The sequence below is a fragment of the Branchiostoma floridae genome, chromosome 18, assembly GCF_000003815.2.
Source record: "Branchiostoma floridae strain S238N-H82 chromosome 18, Bfl_VNyyK, whole genome shotgun sequence".
Lineage (NCBI taxonomy): Eukaryota > Metazoa > Chordata > Leptocardii > Amphioxiformes > Branchiostomatidae > Branchiostoma > Branchiostoma floridae.
The window spans coordinates 15,105,637-15,130,489 of NC_049996.1; the positions used below are offsets into that span (position 1 = coordinate 15,105,637).

Genomic DNA, 24,853 nt, shown 5'->3' on the forward strand with positions numbered 1-24,853 from the left:
AGCAATCAGACCAAAACTACATCCCGCAACGTCCAACCCATGCAAGACTATTTGTCGATGAAGGTTAGACATCCAGGTAATAAGATACACCAAAAAGCAGTTACTCAAGTACCTGGATATGATTTTGGGAAATGGTCAGACATTTCAGTTAGCATCCACTGCCTTTGGTAAGTGACACTGTGCAAGAACTGTTCAAAAGCAGGTTTTAATAAAAAAAATTATGAACCAAAACATCATAGTTTTAAAACCTGTGATTCAACAGATCTGATCAGTGTCGCTCACAATTTAGGTAGTGGATACTACTGTAAATGCATTTCAGTTCGCAGGGATTTAATCTCGCGGCAGCTGGAAAAATGACTTTTCGCGGTGCTTTAAAGCTTGCGTTTGCACCGTGCACTGTAGTCTCTTACTGCCATTGAAAAATGTTTGCGATGAAACGGCCACCGCGAACATTAAACCATCGCGAAAGTTTCTGCATATACAGTAGCTGAAAATGTGAATAATACCGAAATATTGCAACTCACAAAAGAAACAGCTCCAGCGCCACTGTACCAGCTTGCCTGCTTGATACAGGGTGATTGACTGGTTTTTAATTTGTGGATTAGCTAAGTACTATCTGTCCCCCTCATGGCAGTATTCAATTATCCTGACAGGCAGATAGATATATCCCTGTGGGCCTAATGGCCAAGGGATGAACCACTAATGCTCTCTATTAACCATGGGAGTAGCCACAGATATGGAACTAGGATAAAACCAATCCCATTGATAAGATTTTTTGCACAAACTTGAGTTAAAAGATGACAGGGACTATATGAAAAATGGGGAACATTTGCTGAATTCTTGAATACCATCATACTATGTCATTACTTGAAATATGTAGTGCATATTAGTTTACTATCTTGACCATGACCATGTAAATGCTAGCATTTTTGTGTGTTTTTTTTTGTACCCAGGTTTTCGCAGAAACCTTCATTGCAAAATTAGAATACTTGTTCTCCCGGGTTCCAATCCCAGTAGCCAAGAGACTGTTTCGACTCCCCCTCTAATGTTTCTTGCAGCTTGTTTGAAATCAGCTGGACCATCTAACCTTACTTCACCAACAAACAGGCCTGCTTTTGGCTGTGTTTCTCCAACCTCACATGTCACGGGGAACATGTTCAGGAGGAGTTTAATCTGAACCTCTGTATCAAGTCACTTTTTCTAACCTTGGCTCTACCACCCAACAGTTGTAGGGTGTCTTCAAGAACAGGCCTGCCTGAAGCCCAAGACAAGAAGTCACCCAGCCTCAGCTATTAGTCAAGAGGTGGGGCGCCACACCAAACTGTGCCAGGGCTCGAAATACTGGGTACATGACTTATGCAACTTAGGACACCCAAAATTGGTTCTGTGCACCCAATGTTTTTCTGTAGTTGCACAGGTGCACCCAAATATTTTCGTAGGTTCAATTACACCATGTATGTAAAGATATCAAAATATACTAGTATACACCAATTTTGTGCATTTTCTTAACTTCGCTGAACCACAAAACTCAGGGTCGGCAAAATGCGGCCATACAATTCCCAGATGTCAGTGGCAGCATGAAAGTGCCCAAGCAAGTAACAATCCCTGTTCCAAATTGGGTTTTTCTGACATTCTACCTTACATGTATTTCATAGGGTGCGCCCAAAAATTTTTGGTGCACCCAATTTTCTAAGTTTTCTAAATTTCGAGCCCTGTGTGCCTATTGACATGCCATCACGGACTTGTGGAGGCCTCATCACCTTAGACATTCCCCACTTCCAAGGTTATAACAACAGCCCGCTTCCCTGGAATGATTATACTAAAGTCAAATATAGCCTTTGAACGGTCAACACTAAGACACTAAGATGCAATTCCAGTCAATTCCAGTCAAATGCTACAAAACAATGATGACGCAGTAGATAAAAACCCATTGCCCCTACAACATCATTGTCTTGTTAAAAATGACTTTAAGTGTATCTAGTACATTGAAAGAATAAATCCTAAATCCAACAGGATATCAATGCCTTTAGTCATACAACACAGAAAAAGAAACATAAATGCCTAAGAGCCAAAGAGGTTTGATCGCAAAGGTACCCTTATACGATCACATAAAACAATCTAGCTCTCTCACCTTCGCTAAGACAACCTGTCATTCGAAATTTACTGGCACAACAACCAAGGTCATCTGACCTCCTCAGTCAATTTCTTCTCCTTCCAAGAACAACTCCATATTTCTCCTCCCTCCCTCACCCCACCCTGTCTCCTGGCAGCTACGTGCGACCTGTCCTTTGCAGGCTTGCTCTTCAAACAGGGCTACAGTTAACATGTTTGCCTGCGTACTCTGGCTTCTTGTGTCTATTTGTTCTATGGTACAAGTCAAATGCTTGCCTGACAATGAACTTACAGGCACTCCAAAAGGAAGGCCTCGGCTTCAAGCTTTTGGAAATTAATTGACTTAGGGGATATGAACAAAAGAGACGAGGGGTGGTATAAAATTGCAATTCTATTACACTAATGTTAAAAAGGTTGACCTTAGTAACTACATTACCATGAAATATATTCTGGAATATGCAATGTTTTTTAAAACTTTGCCATTGTTTCGATCTGTCTCATCTGTCCTGACTAGGTCTTTTCTTAATAAGTTCAGATAACCTTACATGTAGAATCCAATACCAAGTTCAGTGCCCAAACCCAGCATTTTTTTGAACCTGCAACTTAAAACAACTGCCTTAAGTCCGGTGCGTCCAAAATATTCCAAGTCTTTTTACCATGAGCGTCAGCCATCACACAAAAATTAAGGAGACTAAGTGAAGATGATACAAAGTCTTACGTGTTTTCATCAGTAATATGATATATGTATCTCACCCACTGAAAGCACTCACCGAAAGAAATTTAAAATCAAATTCAACATTCAACACTCCCTTAAATAGTTAACTGTTTTAACATATCCCTTTCCCTTTTGATCAGGAGGTTATGTAATCTGTCACAGAAGAAGACGGATCGCCACACAGGCCGCCATGAAACTTTAACTTGCTCAGAGTAATGGCTTCATTGATCCCATGGCCGGGAATAAATGCACCAACACCTGGAGAATCGATCTCTGCTGAACTGATGGATGGATTTTGAAAGGTGGAACAGTAACTGTGAGGAAGGGTAGGCATGTACTATAAAGTATCAAATTGAATAGAAGATATAGTAGAAGCCAGGTAATTGCACAACGGATAACTGCACACTTGTGTTAATTGCATGGAATCCCCAAATCCCAAACGGGTGCGCTCCAGCTGCATAATTTCGCATGATTGCACGATCATTGCAAGAAATACAGTGTGCAATCAAACGGCTTCTTCTGTAAAAGATCTGTAACAGATGCTTAGGGATGGCAGCCATGTCCATTTTCTGTAGCCCTTGGGCCACACATCTGTGCAAAACACTACAGCTCTATGTCGATAAGAGGCACTGAAGATATGTCTTAATGTTTGTATCTGTGGCAAAAAATGTCAAATAGACTTCTAGTAAAGAGGGGTCACATCAGCCAGGACTGGTGATCTGTAGTTTAGCTTAATTAGAGGTGATCACTACAAGTTTTACTGTATATCAATGGCCAGGTGGTCCTTATGTAGATGTGGTCACTTGTACAGGTTTCACTGTGTATCAATGACCAGGTGGTGCTTACATGTATGTAGAGGTGGTCGCTCTTACAAATTTGATTACACAGAATGTGGCAGGGCAATGGAAAATAAGATAACAAAAACCCTTTCAATGACTGGCAGCCGTAGATTAATGCAGTTGGCCAACACACCACAGTGACCACACTGACATTGATATTGACTGCTATTAATTGTATCAGCACAGCCTTGCCCCAAAGCTTTGATGGCATCATTGTTCCTATGGACTTGTTTCATTGGAATTGACTTATTGAGTTAATGGGGCAGACGCCCAGGAAGGTGGACATGGCATTGATTTGTATAACTGCCGGCCATCATTAGACTTGACGTATATACAAGACCATGCCCTAATAAATGTACAAGAATTACAAGCTTCAAATAGGTGAATGAAATCCCTGTAAGCATGTAGTGTAATGTCATCCTCAATTGAAATGAAGCATTATCGTTTGTATCAAAGAATTTTCTAAAGCTAAAAGTAACTTGTAATGTGATAAGTTTGTCAGATTTCTTTTACCTGCAGAGAAATTGGCCAAATAACACAGAAAACACGCCAGAGGAGTTAGATGGCTGAGGAGTACCTGTAGTGACCAGTGGAGCCTAGTAGAGGCTACTTCTAAAAGGCTAAAGGACTACCTTTACCCTTACCCTGTACCCTTTGGCGACGCAGTGGGGTCCCTAACATTTTTTGTGTACATCTTGATTGTGCCACATGTTCTACTGGTGTGTCACCTGGTGACATTGATACCTGAGGACTGGCACCAGCTCTGATAAGTGCCACTGTGGAGTGTTGACAGACTGTCACACCCACATACTTCATTACATTCACTGTGTCACCGTGCATGTCAATCAAACTTGACAGGTTTTTCAGCTATTCACAATGTCAGAAACATGTAGGACAGAAGATGCACAGGACTTTCTTAGAAAAACAACAATAAGAAGTCTTGATAAACTGCCAATTCTATTGGGGATTTACGAGTGGGTACCATATTCACGTAACTGTCGTATGTCGTAGCAAGACCACCAAATTTTGCATAAACACCTTCCTTGATCTTATTATTAGCAAAATATGTAGGGGGTTCACCATAGAGCGTAGGACCCCATACCCCCCCCCCCCCCACCCACCCACCCACACACCCACCCAGACCCTCTATCTTGTTTCACTACAGGGCCAGTCCTACAGATGCAAGAACACTACATGTACAGCTAACCTTGTGATAAGGAAGTGTTTAGGTTCATTAGCACAAGGAGGCTCCCATGTTTGTTGGACCCATGGGTGAGATGTATTGTCAGGATTCCCCCATACAGACCCTCTAGTTTCATCACAGTACGAGTCCCACAGATGAATCTAGAACACTACATGTACAGCTAACCTTGTGATAAGAAATTGAGTGTTTTGGTTCATTAGCACAGGGAGGTTCCCATGTTTGTTGGAGCCGTGGGTGAGATGGCAGGTAAACATGTAGAGGAGACCGCTCACCTGTTAACTCTGATCTACATCAGTTGACATTACCACACCTGGGGGACTTACCGGCACCTGTCACCTGCATCTCCCACACAGTAACACACACAATGTCATGGACAGGAAACAGGGGCATTGTTTTAATGTAAAAGCTGAGCCGTAATAACGTTCGATATGACACATGTCTGTCCAACAAATAATTTGAACATGCTTCACATGCACTTAAGATTATCAAGATTTACATAAGTTTAAAGCACTTAAATCTTGCAGCAAGGTGAAAATCAAGGATTTGTGGTGTCTTTGAATTCACTGTTGAAACAACAGTACAAACTCAAAATCAAAGACAGAGCATAGCTTGGCAGTGTGGTAACTTTGGAAGCAAATATCTATTTTATGATCAACAGTAATTATCATCCACAACAGTCTCCTTTGAACAAAAAACAAGAAATATGGCAGTTGACCATTTGTGAGTACTAGGCAAGTTTTTAAGGCAAAGAATTTCAAAAGCTAACCGTGGCGTGGAAATCCAAAGTTCGTTCAAAGACCAAATCCCACCTGCTATCATCCTTGTTACCAAAATCTGCACTGAAGCCATACCTCTGACTGTGTGCAATGGATAAAATCAAATTCCTCCTGACCCGTGCATCTTTTCCAAAGGAAACGTCAACAGAACTCCTCGCAAAGTTGTCACAAATCCGTGCGTGGTCCAAGTACACAAGAAATCCTGTCAGCTTGATCAGGCTCCCAAACCCCAGATCACGGTTTGACCCGGCAGTTAACCAACAGGACTAGTACTGTTTACACCATCAAACTTCTGCTCACTACTTGAGTTATGGTCGGAGCTTGACTGAGAGTGGCGTAAGCAGTGATGGAAATCTGGTCGAAGTGGTGCAAAGTCTGGCAATCTGGGCACTCGAGGGGCGCTGTTTTGTTTCCAAACAACTTGAAGTGCGTTGGGAGTGACCTTGCAGAGACAGGGAGGGCAGTGCAGACTTGATATTGTACCCTTAAATCTGTACATCGGGGCGTCATTCTGATTTTTGTGTTACTCTTGACTCTATTAGGCCTAGATCCCAAATCCCAACCCAGGGCCTGGCCGGGTAGTTTTTGGAAATGAAAAATATGATAAAAAAGACAACAAAACGCACAGAATGCAAAAAAATCAGTCAGGAGCATAAACTGTGTATATTCCTTAACGCTTTTATTTTTTGTTTCTGCAAACATCCTGGCCATGCCCCGTTTTGGAACTGGGACTTAGCTAAGCCCAAATGGGAATATCATGCAAAATGTACTTGTAAGTATGACTGAAAAGACAACAAAACACACAAAATATTTGTTTTTCATCACTGAAATTTGTTGAACGCAGATACTCCCTTATAAAGTAGACACCCCTGCTTGCTCTACTATGACTCGTATGAGACGTAGTACTAGTAAGCAGTACAGCTTCATATGTTGATATACAAGCAGCTGTTACTGTGGTGGTTTTATGTTTGCGGTTTTCGCGTTGCCAATTCACCGCGAACTTAAAACCACCCCGAACACTCTTCAATGGCATTAAGATACTGCTGTGCACGCTGCTATGGCGAACTTAAAGCCACCACGAACAGTCCCTTTTCCGCTACCGTGAAATTAAATCCCCGCGAAGTTAAATGCACTTACAGTATCTCCTAACTGCAATTGTTGATCAGGGGACCAAGCCTTAGTTCTGCCAGAGGAACCATCCTTGCTTTCACGCCTCATAAACAAGGCTAAAAGCTAAGGGAAGGTGGGGAAAATGGAGACATTAGCTTTTTCATAAATACCTTCGGGAGAAAATGGTCCATTTCACCCTCTGAGGCATGTCTGTGTCATGGGCCTGTTTGTGTGCGGAAACGCAGTCTGCAGGTCCGGAAGAGAAAGCAAATTTTCCCTGGATTCCAACCAATGTTTTCCACTGACTGTTGGTCCTCAACGTTGATTCCTCACCACTACTTCATATTTACTCAACAACTTCTTACTTGAAAGCTTTTTTGCTGTTTCGTTTTATTCCACTGAAGAGAAAGCAAATTTCCCTGGATTCCAACCAATGTTTTCCACTGACTGTTGGTCCTCAACGTTGATTCCTCACAAATGAATGACTACCACTGCTTCATATTTACTCAACAACTTCTTACTTGAAAGCTTTTTTGCTGTTTCGTTTTATTCCACTGACCTATCAACTTAAGACAGGGCCTACAGTACAACATTAAAAGTAGAAGCTAAAGATGAAAACGCATGCAAAGCCTGAATACTTACAAACCAAAAGTTGATGCTATTACAACTTGTACAAGTTGTAGAGACCTTCCTGTTTCAACAGAAGCTACGAAGGAACAGATTGGATCTTTACACTCGAACCCAACCTACCCGAATGTCAGGAATTTGTTCCGTCTGTTTTTGCTTCCCCCTCTCTCCAGTCAAAACACAGGGTCAAGTGCGGAGAGGTCGAAGGACGCAACAACTCAGTCCACCTGCGTCAATGCCAACTGTTCTTGACTGAAGACAACTGTGTTGCTGTTTAGGAAGAACCTTACAGTTTACCCCCCTCCCAGTTGAGAAGGCAAGTTTAGCTCAGGATGTAAATGTGCTTGACATACCATACAACTGTTAACCTTTAACATGCTATAGGCGATTCCACAACATGAAGTTTGCAAGCTCAGACTGAATTCATAAGCTAAAGGTTTAAGTAACTGCCAAATATAAGGACCATTTCGTAAAAAGAAGATCACATGCTCCTTTTGCAGAAGACATATCCAGCCCATTTTGATTTCCCATAATTCATATGGAAAGCCATCTTATTCGTAGCAGTGACACCGATTTTGCATAATTGCTTTCCTTGCTTCTAGTGCAATACATAGGGGTCTCTTCTGAATTAAGCATAAAGCAAATGTTAGGACCCCCCATACAGACCCTTGTAATACATTAATGTTTCCTGAACCCTTTGCCATGAAAGCAGCACCTGTTTCTCCTGAACAAACGTCAGGTGCCCGTTAAAGTTGCTTTTCCTTCAAACATCATCAGGGAAGTGCTCGTTAAAATAACAGAAATGTCCATCATTGGACTTCAAATGCACACATAAAATCTTCCTTTGATGTAGACAACGTTCCTGAAACAACTTCTCTGGATTACTTTCTGTGAAGAATACACAAGTGAAATAATAAAGGAAAAGAACTCACCAACTCGTAATTCACCGGAGGAACGCATGCCGTCATAACCTGCAGAAACACAAGGAGAAAACACGGATTAGACACAGGAGGAAAAAGAAAGTGATCTCGAATCAGTTTAAGCTCACTGAAGAGCTAATCTCCCACTAGTCGTGACAGAAAGGACAGACAATATGTACAGTATTTACAGGTTCATTGTACCGGGTAAGTTTCCCTAGCTCTTTTTGACAAGCACAGTGAACAGTGGACCATGTCCTGTCCTAAGGACTGTAACCCTAAAAAAGGGGTTTCAATACCAATACAAAAGAGACAGCAAGAGCTACACAGACTTCTTAGCAAAAGACGAAATATAGCCATGACTTCTGAAAATACAAATTTTCATTTTTATCTGCCGGGTAGCCTATATCCATTGTTTTAAAACAGGGCCTATAGAGCAATCAAGTCAACTGACAGTGGTTTCAAACTGTAATATATTGCAATTTGAAAGCACTGACCGTCAACTTAATACCTCTAATGCCGTCTTAAAACGACGGATATAGGTTACCCGTGGATAAAGGTGAACTAGTGTTATATCCTTGTCCAGCTTGCAGTGCCTAAGAAAAATCACCTCCATACAGCAGTATCTATTATTCAGCCTAGTCTGGGATTATCATACGATATAAAATCACCGGAGCTCGTCAGATTTGTTGTACATTTTCCCATCCATGCACTTGAACATGGTTACCAGTAACAAGCATCTGTTCTCCTAACAACTCCTAATTCACACACATGTCAGGGTCACTTCCGTACCATGGCAGCCGGAACAAAAACACTGTATAATATAAAAGCAGATAAAAAGTTATTAATTCCGAATGGGTTCCTAACGCCTGCCACGGCGACATCAATAATTAATAGAGAGCCTAATCATCCCTGGCAGGGTTATGAATAGAAATAGGCTTATTCGCCTACACGACCATTATAGGTGGCTTGGCCTGACCAGCCAGGACACAGGGCTCGAAATACTGTACATGTTTTGTAAGTGTATTTCTGTCTAGATAGGCAAATACACAAAGGATTGCTTTGAGATTAGAAAAGATAGTGACACTCATGTGTAGCCCCACCTGATTGCATGGAGGCTTTCCAATTATCCTATATTGTTTAGTTAATTTATATTTGACTGTACAAAAGTCACTATACTTTCTGTCGTGTCAATAAAGCTTGTCTAGTTTTGAAATTACCTGCACCAGAGTGATGTTACCTGTATCATTCCAATATACCCCCAAAGTGGATAAAACAACCTTTTGAACATACTTTATACACCTGTCTACTAACAAAGTAGGCAGCTTTTATACTACCTTGCATAGAAACTAAATAAAAGTCACAACCAATACAGCAAAGTAATATCCACACAGTGCATAACTCGGTACAGGTTAGGTACAGGTAGACACCAGAAATACCTGCACAGCCCAACTTTTACCTGCACTAACTAATTGTACAAGATCTTTTGCTTATGTTTTGTTTTTATTGTTTGTGAATTGTAAGACTCCAGGAAGAATAGTGATACTACATTTAGTATCATTCATGGAGATCCCAATAAAACAAACTAACCTACATAATTTTATGCAGGTGGTATTTGGAGCCCTGCAGGACTGAATGATGATGTATTAGTGGAGGGTTCACAGCTATTGATTCCGTGGTTTAGGGCTAGAACGCTGAATAATCTGCCAATGAACGGAGAGGACCCGGCAGTCACGTCGGGCTGGGAATACGTTTCACGCCAAAGCACGCATTCTTAACCGCCAACAAAGCCCTTTGATAGACTTTCAAGTCTCTGCTGTGACATGTCGAATCTAGCAAAACACAAGTTGTTACCCACAAGACTGATATACAGCGAATTAAACCGCCAAGAAATTCCTTTGATAAATTTCCATTTCTGCTGTGACATGCCAAAATCTGGCCCCAAAAAACAAGTTGTTACACAAGAGACTGATAAACTACAAATTTTAGTCCAAGAGAAAGGCGGGTAAATGGAAATCATCACCAATTTAATTTACCATAAAGTTGTAACGAGCAATCACATCATTCCATGTTGTGCTACTAAAGTACATGCTGCTAGTTTTGTTGGGTTTGACTTCTTCTTGTTAGGCACTTGGAAGACGAATTTACCCACTTCTTCTATAAACAGACAGACCCTAACATACTAGTACTGTAAATGCAGAAACTTTCGCGGTGGTTTAATGTTCGCGGTTTTTGCAGTGGCTGCTTCACCACGAACTTAAAACCACCGCGAACATTTTTCCACGGCAGGAAGAGACTACAGTGCATGGTGCTACCGCGAAATTAAAACCACCGCGAAATGTCCCTTTTCCTGCTACCACAAAATCAAATCCCTGCGAACTTAAATCCATTTACAGTAACCCAAGTTTGAACTGTTTAACATGTCACTGGATGACGCATTGTGTCCTCCCTTTGTCCAAGCAGGCCGTCTGTATGGGACCTACAGCATAGACAAGCTAATGGATCATCTGATGAATGATCCAATGATGGAGGCAAGAAAAGGAGAAGAGGAGGCAGGCTTTTAGCTAGGATTTTATTTTTGGCAGTCCAAATTGCTTGATGAGATGTGGGAAATGATATAGGGGTCACTATTGGGTCCAGGAGGCATCCACCTTCCATGGTGCCAAGTTTTCAAGAATCTTAAGTTAAAATGGTGCATTTATCTTTCGAGGTATCTTGAGGGGCAAAATTATTGTCAGAGAGGTCACAGTGGAAGACTGACCACAAATGACCTAGTGGCATCCCTGGTCAACCAGAATTTCATGCTGGTCAGAGATCTGCTCCTAGTGTAAGGGCCCATTTCTTGTTATTTTAACAAAAGCAGGTTCAAATGACATGGCTGGCTAAAACCCTGAGAGAAGAACAGATGGACAGACAGGGGAAGTGATGACAATGGTTCCTGACATGTGGCCTGGTCATGGGATGATGGAGTAATGGTCAATAAGGGATGGTTCAATAAACTCTTAGGAAGGGTTTCTGAAAGATTTGTTCAAGGCTGTCTCCAAGACCGACTGTCCTAGGAAATTTGCTTGTTGGGAAGGACAAAAATGTGAGTGTATCTGTCCCAAAAATCAGAACTTCATTACATGAAATAGATGAAAACGTGTTTACATAAGCTTATAGTAACCTAACCAGTACACGGCCTACAGTGACCCCCTCTATAGTCATTAGAGTAAGACAACTACAAGGGAGGACAGGGTCATACTACCATATACTGTAGCTATTAGCCTTTATTCACACCTACCTGCAAGCCTGCGGAATATGTGACAATAAAGTTATTACCCGGCCATAATTGATTATTGATTTTTAGATAGACTCTGGATGATCCTGGTATCGAAGCCTTTTACCCTGAAACCATGCCGTACTATGGTAACGCTAGTTCACCTTTATCCGTGGAGTAACCTATATCCGTTGCTTTTCAAAACAGGGCATTTAGGCACATCATGCCGACGGCTGGTAGTTTGAAACTGCAATTTATTGAAAATATTGCAATTTGAAACCAACGTTCCTCGACGTGATATCCCCAAATACACTGTTTTTAAAAGCAACGAATATAGGTTTCCTAACGGATAAAGGTGAACTAGCATTATACGTGTACAGTTGTACAAGACAGGTGACACAAACTAATCTCCAAGCAGATCCTACAATGGCATAAAATAGTACCAAACTGGCCAAGGAGTGTAGTCAGCCAAAAGGTGTCCATTTGCCATGTAGCGAAACACACTCCTAAGCCGGCTTCACTCCTTTGGTAGCTTTTGATACTATCTTATGCTACCGTAGGATCTGCTTGGAGATTAACACAAACAAGGGCTCCCAAAATGTAGATACCATAACCATAATACCGTAACTGTAGATGTATCGTAATTACAAAAGCGGAAATTGAATATAGAAGTAAAGCTTGACTTAACTGATGAGAAATATTGCAACTTTTGTAAATGATAAGATATACGAACATCTAGGCATTTTCTACTTTCCATAACCTCCTGATTAAAAGGTAAAATACAAAAAAGTTGCAACTTCCAAATCAAACTGAACCACATCAAATATAAAATATGGAAGCCATTTTATGCCTTGTAACTTTTATGAAAACCATTCCATATGTGATCTGCACAATAAAATGCACAGTAACTTTGAATTTTCATCTGTGTGGTGACAAACAATAAAGTTAAGGTCAATAATAAAGAGCCCTATGGCCCCTATTCCATTAAACCATTATTACTAATACAGTAATAACTAACTTAAAACTCATGGCAATTGTAGAAAGAACACAATTTGATGTTGTAAAAATTGTGTCAAATGCATCTAGTATGTAAAATATACTTCATACATAAAGGTGAATACTCAATGAAGTCCATTCCTTAGTTCTGGAAAGTTCCGGAAAGAAAATAATGTACTGTCCTATTTCTGGCCACAAAAATACTACAACAGTAACACATGAAACTATGGGGGGAAATATTTCATTGAATAAATGAATGAAAACTACCAATTTTGTTCTGAAGCCCTCAAATCTCATAGGGGTGATAATTATAGTCTACTCCACATGAAATGTTTCAATCAGGTTGTATACATATCATTTACATAATGACATTCCCCAAATCCTATTGACATGGTCCATAGCTTTTAGATTACTAAAATCTAGTTTACATTTCTCTACATTGCCATATTTGATTGTACATGTTTTTGTTCTTTTTTTTTAAATCAGGTTCGTACGTATAGTTAGTAATTAAAATGAACAAATGGAAATATACGACGAAGTTCTGTCTTTCAACTCATTTCAGACAAAATAAATTTCTGAACCATTCTAAAAACTGCTACCTTAAAATTAAGGTCCCTTTTAATTCCTACCCCCTGCAGGGTAGGATATTCCTGTCTCCATATGGAAATACATTCACCCACCAGGAATTCCCTATGGCTGGAAAACAGATAAAGGGCCCATGAACAGAGGTAAATATAGGTCCCCCCTGTACAAATAAAGTCCTAAAAGGTTTGTAGTCTGGACTTCAGATTCTCTGAATTCCCTACTATACTTACCTAGAGTTAAGGACCAAGTCAAGGGAACTGTTACCAGTATGATTCAGTTTATAATCACACAGTACTTTTAGACCTCTAAAAACTTTCATCAATTTTATTGTCAATCTGCACATTTTTGTCACACTCACATGGTCTCAATAAAGAAGGAGATTATTTTTTTTAGGTTCCGGACTCTTGGGACACAAATTCAGTAATATTGATGTTAAAATTCTGTTCCCAAGACCCTAATCTTTGCATCATCATAATGTGTGCCTGTTCCGTAGATTATTTCATTTCACACCATTGAACAAAACAAGGAAGGTAATTATGAAAAATAAACTAAGAACTGAAATAACACGTCCTATTATTAAGATCAATAAAAAGTAAAAAGGCTTGTTTTCTTGAAAAAATATACTTTGACAAAAAAAATCCTTGCTTTGACTTAAAAAGATCATTTTCCCTTCCCTCTGTCCTTTCCTTCACCTGAAATAACAACTTCTATATTATTAATATCAATAAAAAGTGAAAAGGCCTGTTTTCTTAAAAAAATATAGTTTGACTGAAAAAAAAATCATTTTCCATCCCTCTGTCCCTTTCTTGTCTACCCTGGAAGCTAGATTTTTAGCCAGGACTGGCAGAGAATTTGTTGGGCAGTCAAGGCAGGTTTTCACAAGGACTGGCTAGAGTCTCTAGCCTGGCCAGCAAATTCATCCCAGAGTGCTTATCCAAGGTCCTCCAGAAAATATGCCTTGACTACCTACCAAACAGAGAAAAATTCCTTGTCAGTCCCGGCTAAAAGTCTAAAAGTCTGGCTTCCAGGGTATTTCTTGTCTTAATTGCTGCATGACACAATACAGTTCCATCGGACCCAACACAGCTGTGAGGAGGGACCTGACGTCCCCCTAATTTGCCTAATTGCTCAGGACTTGACACTGCTGAAAGGTCTCCTGATGTAAACATCCTCCAGTTGTGACATTCCCCGATGAGGGAAGTGGCGCAGCCCTGAAGCCATATCTGTGAAACAACCAGAGGGGCGAGTAGAATAGAAAGAAACAACATGCCACCATCGGGGATCGAACCCAAGGCGGCAGATCACAAATCGAAAGTGCAAACCGTTCAGCCAAAAGGCTTAAGCCATTAGGTGTCTTCAGTTTGGCAGTCCGTGAACACCACTGTTACATCTGCCCCATCAAACTGCCCCCCTCCCGAACTCCCCTGAGACAGACCACCAAAGATCAAGGCAAAATACAGGTCATTAAAAACTTTGTAGACCTCTGGAAACAATTTCTTCAGCTAGACAGGGAAATGGCAATCATTAAAAAGGCATTACTTGGAAATGGTACAAGAAAGCATAAAATAAATGTAAATCCCAGTTCTAAGAGTAAGACCATATGGCATAATGCAATGCTTTAAAGTTGTGACCTTGTATTTTACAAAATTGACTGAGGCCTTCCTTGCAAGGATATAAATCACTTTTAATTACATTTCAAGAGAACAAAACTGTGACATGGAGCTTGGAAATAGGACATTGCTTCCACTGTGCATTTAGAAAGTCCTTTATCCACTTTTGCATGGTCTTTGTGGCCAAGAAAACCGTATGGGTCACTAGGTCAAGTTGATTTAATGCCCACTTACCCTTGCAAGACTTCATCGCCACTGGCTCGGAAACTTTTGAAGAGATCCCAAAGAACGATACAAAAGCCCCTTCATTCCTAGCAAGACTACTGGTGAAACCTTAGGCCGTCTTGTTAGCATTAGGGTGCGAAACTGTTCTGTGACAATAGTTTTGTTGGTCCTGTTTAAAAAGACAATAAGAGGTACTGGTACAGCCCCTCCCACTAACAAAAAGGGTGACAAAATGATTGACATTTTCTGACCAAGAAATCTATCATCCTAACAGGACAGAAAGAATGGGAATTTAGAAAGGATACATGATCATTGGTACATCCCTTTTTCTTTGCTTCTTCTCTTCAACCTCCTTGTTCTCTTGTATGTGCACACATGAAAACAGTGAAAAAACGTCTTGTCTCTCTTGTCTAGTTTTCTTTTTCTTTTTATTTTGTTATACCCCAATTAAAAATGGGATACATGGTACATGTCATGTGGTATGAGACTCTCTCATAGGATCAGGCTAGAAAAAAAGCCAGAGGTGAAAAAACTGTCCTCAGTTTACAACAAGAATACAAGATTACCTGTGTTTAAAATCATACCAAGGAGGTTAGTCTGTGTAACATAAACTCTGCTGTCCGGGGCTGTAACTGGCCCCTCCCCTAGGAGGCCGGCGGATGTTGGGTGGGCTGCTATAAGCGAGATTTAATCAGGCTACAAGGAGGTTATCCCTCATAACTTCCTTGATTATACTGACAACCAAAAGTGACAGGGACAATTGGACTGACTTGGGTACAACCAGTCAGCAATATGTCACAACTCCCTATGGTAAAACTCATCTCCCAGCTTTGTACATGTACTATGTGTGAATTCATTATGCCAGAATTACGAGAATGCCTAGAATTTCATCAGAATATGTAGACCAAAATAAGATAATACTAACAAAACCTCTGTCTTTCTAGCAGGGTAACATCCAAACCAGCAAAAGAAAATACACAAAGCAAATCATTTTTGCTTTCCTGATGTCATTTTGATGAAACGGCAGCCTTTTAAGTGCCAATTCACAGCCATGATTATTTCATCATTTGGCATGATAATGAATGAAAGCTTCATATGAAATATTGTAAACGAGTAAAAAAAAGAATACATTTGTTCAAAAACTTGACAAACTTTTGTCTTATCGACACAGGGGTGTTCAAGTCTGATTCTAACCAAGCCAAAGGGCAAATGTAATCACCAAAAGATCACAAACAACATATCCCTTTCTCATCAAAAACATCCCTAAAATAATAATGGCAATAAAATTCATGCAAATTTGACATGGAAAGATAGGGACAGCCATTAATAGCTTGTCTATTGCCATGGGGATATGTGTAGGCTATAGGGGCAGCGTTTAAATCACTGGGTATTTTTCACATACTTATTTGGAGGTCTTATCTCGTTTCTGCAATTATTTCCAACTAGGCGTAGCATCCCGCAAAGCCTCGAACCTATTAGTTCAATATGAAGGCATGGGTGATATGAAGGGTGGGTATCATTGCCTGCAATAGGGGTCTATCTTGTTGATAGTCCAGGGTTCTAGCCAGGATTTCATTTTAGCATAGTGGGAATGGCATGGTAGCGAAGCGACCAATCAGGAGATTTTTGTGGAAGGAGTTGTGGCCCTTCCACGGTGAGATTTTGAAAATGAAGAGTTAAGATTTGGCAGTCACATGTAATTTGAATAATTGGATTTTTTGGTCAGTTTGGCATATCATAATTTTTCATTGTTCATCAGACACTTATTAGACATTGATGAACAAGCAAATGATAGCAAAGCACTGCTGCATTAACTAAAAATTTGCGTAGTGGCCAGTATTTTAGCGTAGTAGTCACAAATCATAGCGTAGTGGCCCACTACGCTAAAATGCTAGAACCCTGATATGAAGGGTGGGTATTACTGCCTACAATAGTGGTCTATGTTGTTGATACCAACTGCTGGGATGATTTCTGGCTGTCTGGCTGATCAGTCAAAGGATTTTGCGGGGAGACAAACCGCAGCCGCATCTTTCATTAGTGGTTACAAAGACGTAGACTCACAGGCGCTGAGCTTTGCAAATTATCGCCGGGCACTGGCTGTTACTGTTTACAGCAGTCCGGCATCTCTGTAAACATGCTAAAAGGGGTCAAAACGCAGGGTTTCAGGAGTCACAACACCAAGAATTGTGAGAAACAGGCTTTGGAAACACAACTCAGAATGGCTGCCGTTTTTGGTGGACCTCTTGCCAAAACAGGACTGAAAGTCAAGCTGAAGACAAAATACAATGCGATACTTTTGCCCACCTCTCATTGTCTAGTTCGACTTTGAAGTGCAAAACTTAAAAACAGTATCTGATTTAGGTATTCTGCTAGACTTCATTGTTCAATGCTATTTCTCTACTAATACACCAGATTATTATCTACTAATTAACACAAATAGTATCCTGCAGCTGATTTCCGAGAATGGTTTATTATCTAGCCAGCAGTAAAAAAAAATCAAAATGCACGCCACAACAGTGATGGTTAATTGGTAGACAATACAAAGGCAGTTTCATCTGATGTGAAATCTAAACAATGGAAGATGTTCATCCTCACAAACAACCCTGTCAAAATCTCTACATGCTGACAAAATTCCTGAAACCTGCTGGGAGTAGAAACAACCCCTTATCTGAAGGCTGCCATTTTCAACTACTACTGTGTCAGATGCCTTCACTGTCAATAGCTGTACAATACTGTAGGCTTTATTTTGAAACCTAAAATTCAGAGAAAAGGTAAAAATTATCCATGTGACAGCAGCAGCCCAGGAACAGCCATGCCATAACTGTATCTATAGAAAATTAAGATATCTCTGAAAAAATTCCACAACTGATTTTTTTCATCATAAACAAGCATGCTGATGATATTGACTACTCTTACCTCTTCAACATTTTCCTTCTAACATGACCCCTTCCTTCACTTAAAGTGGGCCCAAGCCCGGCACTCCAAATCCTCTCGCACCAAAAACAGAAGAAGACGGAATTCCAGAGCACCCAAAACCCTGGGAAGCAATCCAAAATGCCTCTGACAGGCAAGACCAATGGGTTACATCTGTGGTCCGCTGGTGGAGTGTTTTGGTAGGGGCCACAGTTTCACCACATGTGTCACTGGCCTCCTTTTCATGCAAATGAACTGAAAATATCAGCCCAACCAAATAAGGGCAGTCAAGGCATCAGCTGGCTGGTAGAGAGAGAAGCACAGAGTGGGAGGGACTGGTCATTACCTCCATGAAAAAATGGAGGTATAGTTTTGAGTGTGTCTGTGTGTGTGTCTGTGTGTGTGTGTGTCTGTGTGTGTGTCTGTGTGTCCGCATATTGTGGTCAGCATAACTTGAGAATCTCTTGATGGACTACGATGATATTTGGTATGTGGGTGGGGGTTGGGAAGACGAAGGTCAAGGTCAATTTTGGGCCCCCTGGTGTGTGACCTTGGTACTGCAGCGCAACTTCCGGTTTTGCTATCTCGGTGTTCTGAACATGCTATGGTCAAGATTTTTAAGTATTAGATAGCTCTTGTGCTCAGGAAAAAATGACATAAGTTTGGGCCCCCTAGCGTCTAGTTTTGGGATAGCAGGGGCATTTTTGTCAAAAACTTCTGACGAGGATAACTCAAGAAGGGAATAACGGATTTTCATGATTTTTGGTATGTAGGTACCTTAGACAATGTTGTACAAGATAAAATACTAATTATGCAAAATAGGAGTACATTTGCATAATTAATGAGAATATTCTATCATAGCAGTTTTTTCAATGTATCTCTTGTCCCGTACGTGATATGGTCGTGACATTTGGGTGGTAGATAGCTTTTAGCGTCATGACAAAGTGGGGCAAGTTTCAGTCCCCTAACATTCAATTGTGGAACTGCAGGGGCGTTTTTGTCAAGACACTCCAAAGAGGATAACTACAGAAAGGAACGACGGATTGCCTGCATTTTAGGCACGCAGGTAGCTTAGGCAAAGATGTTCATTATGATATACATGTTATGCAAATGATGACTGAATTTGCATAATTAATGAGGAAATTGTACAGTTCCATTGTTTTCAATAACTGGACCTCAATACATGTAACACATGTTAATTATGATAGGTGGAATATAAGCAGATACCAAATATGGTAATGAGGAACTTATTTGCATAATTTATGTAAAAATTGCAAAACCTCTTTATGATTAATAATGGGAATTTTATAATTGTGACATGTGAACGTTAGTCAATGATTAACAACACCATGCATACATTATGTTAATGTCTTAGTCAATTGCATGAAATTTACGAAAGCTTTACATTTTCATGGAGGTATGAGGTCGCCGAACTCTAGTTTTGTATGTGTCGGGGGATGGATAGCTTAGGAAGGGGACCATCCACTGATAGACCAAGAGGGCCATTTGCATCATTGAAAGAGGGTCTGCATGGGGGGTTCTGACAGCGATTTACGCTTCGGGATTGCTGACTACGCTTTACATGTACGTTCAATTCACGAAGGCTACCAACGCTTTACGCTTCATCCCACTACGAATTACGTAAAATAAAATAGCTTCCCTATACGAATTACGGGAAATTAAAAAGACCTGCCTACGCCTTATGGAAAACAGCATGCAGACCATCTTGAAAGAGCCACTGAAAACAATCAAACACTTTGAAGACAGCTACTAAACCTAACCATAAGTCACCATGATAATCCATCTTTTAGTATAACAGTTCAGTTCAGTTCATCCTCATATTAGGTGCCATTAACGATGTCCGACCATGCATCTCTTTCTAGCATGACAGCTAGCAAGTTGCGGTCCTTTAGACCGACTTCCTCCTCCAGTACTTTCTAAAGTGTCAGGTTTGGCCGTCCCCTTTTTCTCTTAGGTCCCCTTTTTCTCTTCACATCAGGTTAATAACAGTATAACAATATGGTATTCGGTCCATTCTTGCTACACAAACTATGGTGCCCAAAACATCCTTCATTCTTATATACAAACTTTTCCCTTTTCTATGAAGGCAAAATCTAGTCATCAACATCTGCTATACAAGGACAAGCAAGACCCGAGTATGGGTTTTCACAGCCACACTTTAGTTTACAGATTGCATATTTATTACAAAATATATTTCTCAAATGGAATGCCATGAAAACAAGGCTGACCAGACTTATTTTCCAATCATTATCCCCTTACAAGACAATCATCCTTATCTCTTTCTAGCTGTGCAAGACTCAAAGGGTTTCTTGTCTGTTGTAGGTAAGTTTATTTGTTTAGATGTTCCCAATTGATAATGAGTAATTAAATCACTTCATTAGTGGACAAAAATAAACAACTTGAGAACCATGAAGTATCATCTCATTATGTTTCCCCCATTGGAAAGAACATTGTTTTTGCTGGTGTGTTCTTTTAAATTTCTTTCTTCTTCTTCTGATGAACTGAACTGAACTCTTCTCCATGAACAAATCAGAGCTTAGAACTCCAATGACATCATCAATGTCAAAAACCAAGTAGATGTAGGATGGACAGAAACCAAGCAGACGTAGAACACAGCCTTTCTAGTTAAATTGCTTTTCTGTTTTTCTAAATAGCAAACCTATATGTGTGAAGGGTTTTGCATGGATAACAACTTTTTCTGTTCATTGAAAATGTCATCCTTCATTTGGGAATGGTTTCCTAAAGTAAAACTTTAGGAGTTGACAACGACCATAGATCCCAATGCATGCAGGTAGGTATGGAGCACTATGAGCAATGATGTGGGCAAAAAAGATCATTTATCATGACCAAGCCAATCCACTGTCCACACATACTGTTTTTGGTCTCACCTACGTTGTCTAATAATGATTTTGCTTGCACCCTGTAGTACCCTAGCCTTGATGCCAGACTGTTTCCAGGGCCTATACTGTATACAGCCCCTGATAGGTATTATTGAGATCGGGCCGGGGTATGGTATCTAGGCTAGTATTACCCATAGTCCTCAAGGGCTCCCACCATGCAATGGGATTGGTGAAACGCTCTACTGGTCAGAGCTGACATTCTGAGATTGTTGATTGTTTTATTATACTCCTTTAGCTGTTGACAGCTTGTAACTGTGAAAACTACTCTTCTAGGAGTAACAAAATTACACAGAAAACTTGGACACTGGGCATAACATACTGTAAATTCAGAAACTTTTGCAGTGGTTCAATGTTCATGGTTTTCGCAATGGCTGCTTCACCGCAAACTTAAAACCACCACAAACATTTTTTCCTAGCAGTAAGAGACTACAGTGCAAGGTGCTACCGCGAAATTAAATCCCCGCAAACTTAGATGCATTTACAGTACACAGCAAATAACAACATCCCACAATGACTTCTGGGAAGACGCATGTTGGTGTCATAGCAGGACCAAAGGTCCATCAGCCAGATGAGATTATTATTGATCCCCTCCCATAATAACCCTGGACTCCCCTCCGATGGAAGATTCCACCTAACTGATCAATGGGGAAATCAAATTGGGAGCAATCAAATTTACGGAGCCTCAAAATGCTCACTGGTGACACCACGAAAGAATCTTTGGCTGCTTGGAAGGCTCGTCGATAAGCTTTGGGTCTGGGAATACCGCGGAACAGGGAAACATTGAAGCTATAGTAAGGGTTGCTGATCGAACTGCACAACCTGACGAACACAGCCTGTACAAAGCATGACTGATGACCTTCCAAGTGGGGGCTTCTGAGTTGAGTCTCATGAGGTCAGAGTTCGAGGCCGCTAATTAACTAATTTGATCAAAACTGAAAGCAATAATAAGGGCTTATTTTTATCAAACAAAAGAAAACCCCCGCAATGAACTCTTACTGCCCTCTGTCATTACCAGTAGAAGAATAGCTCTTAACTGAATCAATATATTTCATACTGTTCCAACTTGGATACAATTCTATAAGAAATGTATGACATGCCAATGAAAGAAAATCACTGAATTTTAATTTTCTATGTTGCCTGTCCTTTCTGACAAACACATATCACAAAAAACACTTATATACTGTAATTCCTGATTTTTTCAATGTACTGTTATGTTCACGGTTTTCACTGTGAAGACTTTAACGTGAACTTATCATTACTGATAACAAATAAATCACAGCCTTTTTTAATGCGCACTTGTCACGACAGTGAACATTAAGTTCCGAGAACAAGTTAAATTTTCTCAGACCGTGAAAATTTGCTACCGTGAAGACAAAAAGTGAATTACAGTATTCAGTATATTCTCGTACTTCCTCAATTTGTTGGACCCATCCCTTACTACATTGCTTGGACGTTAATGGCATTACGATAGCCACGGCTGCATACAGAACAAGACCTGTGAACTACTGGAGGAATTACGCCCATTGATTTTGTCATCAGACGCAGCGAGTACAATACCGGGGTCTAGCCAGCGTCCGTTTTTCCGTCAATTGACGGAAATTTGCTGCGTCTGACGGAAAAATTTTAATACCAATCCGTCAACCTTGACGGACAAAAATCCTTGGTGGAAGCTACAGGCGGCTTGGGGACGCCGTCCACGGCCGTAAAAGCCACACACTGTTTGTCTTGCTATTGTTATGATTGTTGACAATGTGTGTCGGCGCCCTGTCGCATACGATAATCTCATTAAAACCCGTTTTTCAAGGTCTCAGTTCAGTCCTTCTAATTAATTTTCGCAGTTTTCGCGACGATTGTAATTGGCTGACGGAAAAAAATTTCGAGCTGGCTAAAGCCCTGGTACAATACCATCTCGGCAATGTTCTTCTGCCATCGGGGTACCAAATATACATCTAGTCGTGCATCGTAAAATTACTTCCTACTGCATAAATATTGATTTTTTTCTCTCCTTTTCCACAGAAATAGTCTTCCTGAGATTGGGAAGATATTAGGGAGTTTTCAAGAACTAAGTTAGATTTTGATCTCTGAATCACATACAATTCTTTCTGAGGCAATGTTCAGCTGTAGATACTAATGTCATAAAATGCCAAAGTCAATCTTAAGGTCAAAGAAGAAGGTGTGAAAGAATGTTAAGTAAGGTCTTCAACCTTCCTGACCACTTAAATAGATTTCACAATGAAGGCAACCAACAGAAATGCAAGGCTATTGGACGTCCTTACACATTTACACAGGTTATAAATTAATTGTGTGCATCTCTTTAAAACAATCACCTGAAATCCTTAGCATCTAACATCCATAGCTTCATCAAAGCAATGAGCAAAATTGTAAGACTGTGACCAGAGAACAATATTGAACAGATATTTGGTGGACATAACTTAAGACTGCAATTCAATAACCAACTCCTAGGTGGCAGTTCTAGTAAAGGCAAGCAGATGCTATAGATCAATTGACCAAATACCTTTAGAGTATACAATAAGTCTTTGTTTTTCTTCAAATTTACAGTAGGACAGTAGCAAAGCATGGTTTCAAGACGAAGAAAATTCTACTTTTATTCCATTCCCACTTTAAAATATCAGCATTCATTTTCTTCCAGAATAGCTTTTTAATTACTGTTTGTGGTACTACAATCATCTACCATTAAATCATCTATAATGATCTTGTTTAGGAATAACTCTACCAGAATAATCCTTAATCAAGTTTATAAACTGACAATAACAAAAACATTTTCAAGCCAATGCAAACTAGAACAGCATACAGACAAAGGAGCGTCAACTTACCCTGGGCTCGCACTTTCGATGGCAGGCATATTTGCAGACTGGAGAGGAAAGAAGAGAAAAACAATCAGCTTCACACAAAGGTTCACAGATACAGGGCTCATGTATAATTGATACTGTAGACATGGGTAGTCAAAGGCTACATTGATACCAGCTACTTATCCAATCAGATCACATACAGGACTGCCGCCCAACATGCAGGGGTCAGACTGTGCTGATAGAACAGGACAGTTATTAATTGTGCTAACGGATGGGGACAAAGTTGTGTCGTGGTGAAAGTCAATATATCTATACATAAAACCAGGGCTGTATCCAGCTTAATTTTTCTTTCTTACCTTTCTAGTTAACGCTAGTTCACCTTTATCCGTGGGGTCACCTTTATCCGTTGTCTTTAAAAACAGCACATTTACTAGGAGTATTAAGTCTGCGGACAGTGGTTTTAAATTTGCAGTATTTTCACAACGTTCCGATTTGAAACCACCGTCTGTCTACTTCATATCCCTAAATAAGTTTTTTCTTACAAACAACGAATATAGGTTACCCTCGGATAAAGGTGAATCAGCGTTATACTTAAAACATGACTAGTGCTAAGTGTGCAACTATCTTTCTACCCATTGCAGGTATCTTTGCTTTTCTGTCACATTTAAAAAGTTACCAGAAAGATGACTGAAACTTCGACTGTCTCCACCAAATAATAGTTACTCAAGCAAAGGAGATGGAGACAAATTTCCAATTTCAGATAGAAATTGTAACGCTAGTTCACCTTTATCCGTGGGGTAACCTTTATCCGTTCTTTTTAAGAATAATGTATTCAGGGAAATTAAGTCGACAGATGATGGTTTCAAACTGCAATATTTTGAGAATAGTACAATTTGAAACTACCGTCCATCGACTTGATATCCCTGGATACCCTATTTAGCAACACAATGGATATAGGTTACCCCACGGATCAATGTAAACTAACGTTACATCTACATTTTGTCTTTGCCTCCTGTGTATAACAATTCACAGTTAGGGCATAAACCTTGCCCTTCAACAGATCCGTTCAGTGTCACTAGGTAGTGGAATTTTTTGCAATCTGAAATGTCTGGTTGTTGCCCAAATCCTATTCAGTTGGCTGAATAACTATTATTCGGCGTACAATAGACCTTAGCGACATCTAAACGACATCCCGCAACATCCAACTCTCGCAAGACAGGGAACAACGGACGCT

At 40.2% G+C, this 24,853-nt stretch overlaps 1 protein-coding gene across 1 annotated transcript in view; it reads right to left on the minus strand.

Annotated features, from left to right (window-relative positions):
- The window catches only part of LOC118406137 (tensin-like), a gene marked incomplete in the record, with an annotated part of 215,441 nt that overhangs the window by 112,400 nt on the left and 78,188 nt on the right, over window positions 1–24,853 (minus strand). The window contains 2 exon segments of the mRNA XM_035806003.1: window positions 8,316–8,354; window positions 23,644–23,681. Coding sequence (XP_035661896.1) covers window positions 8,316–8,354; window positions 23,644–23,681 — 77 coding nt within the window.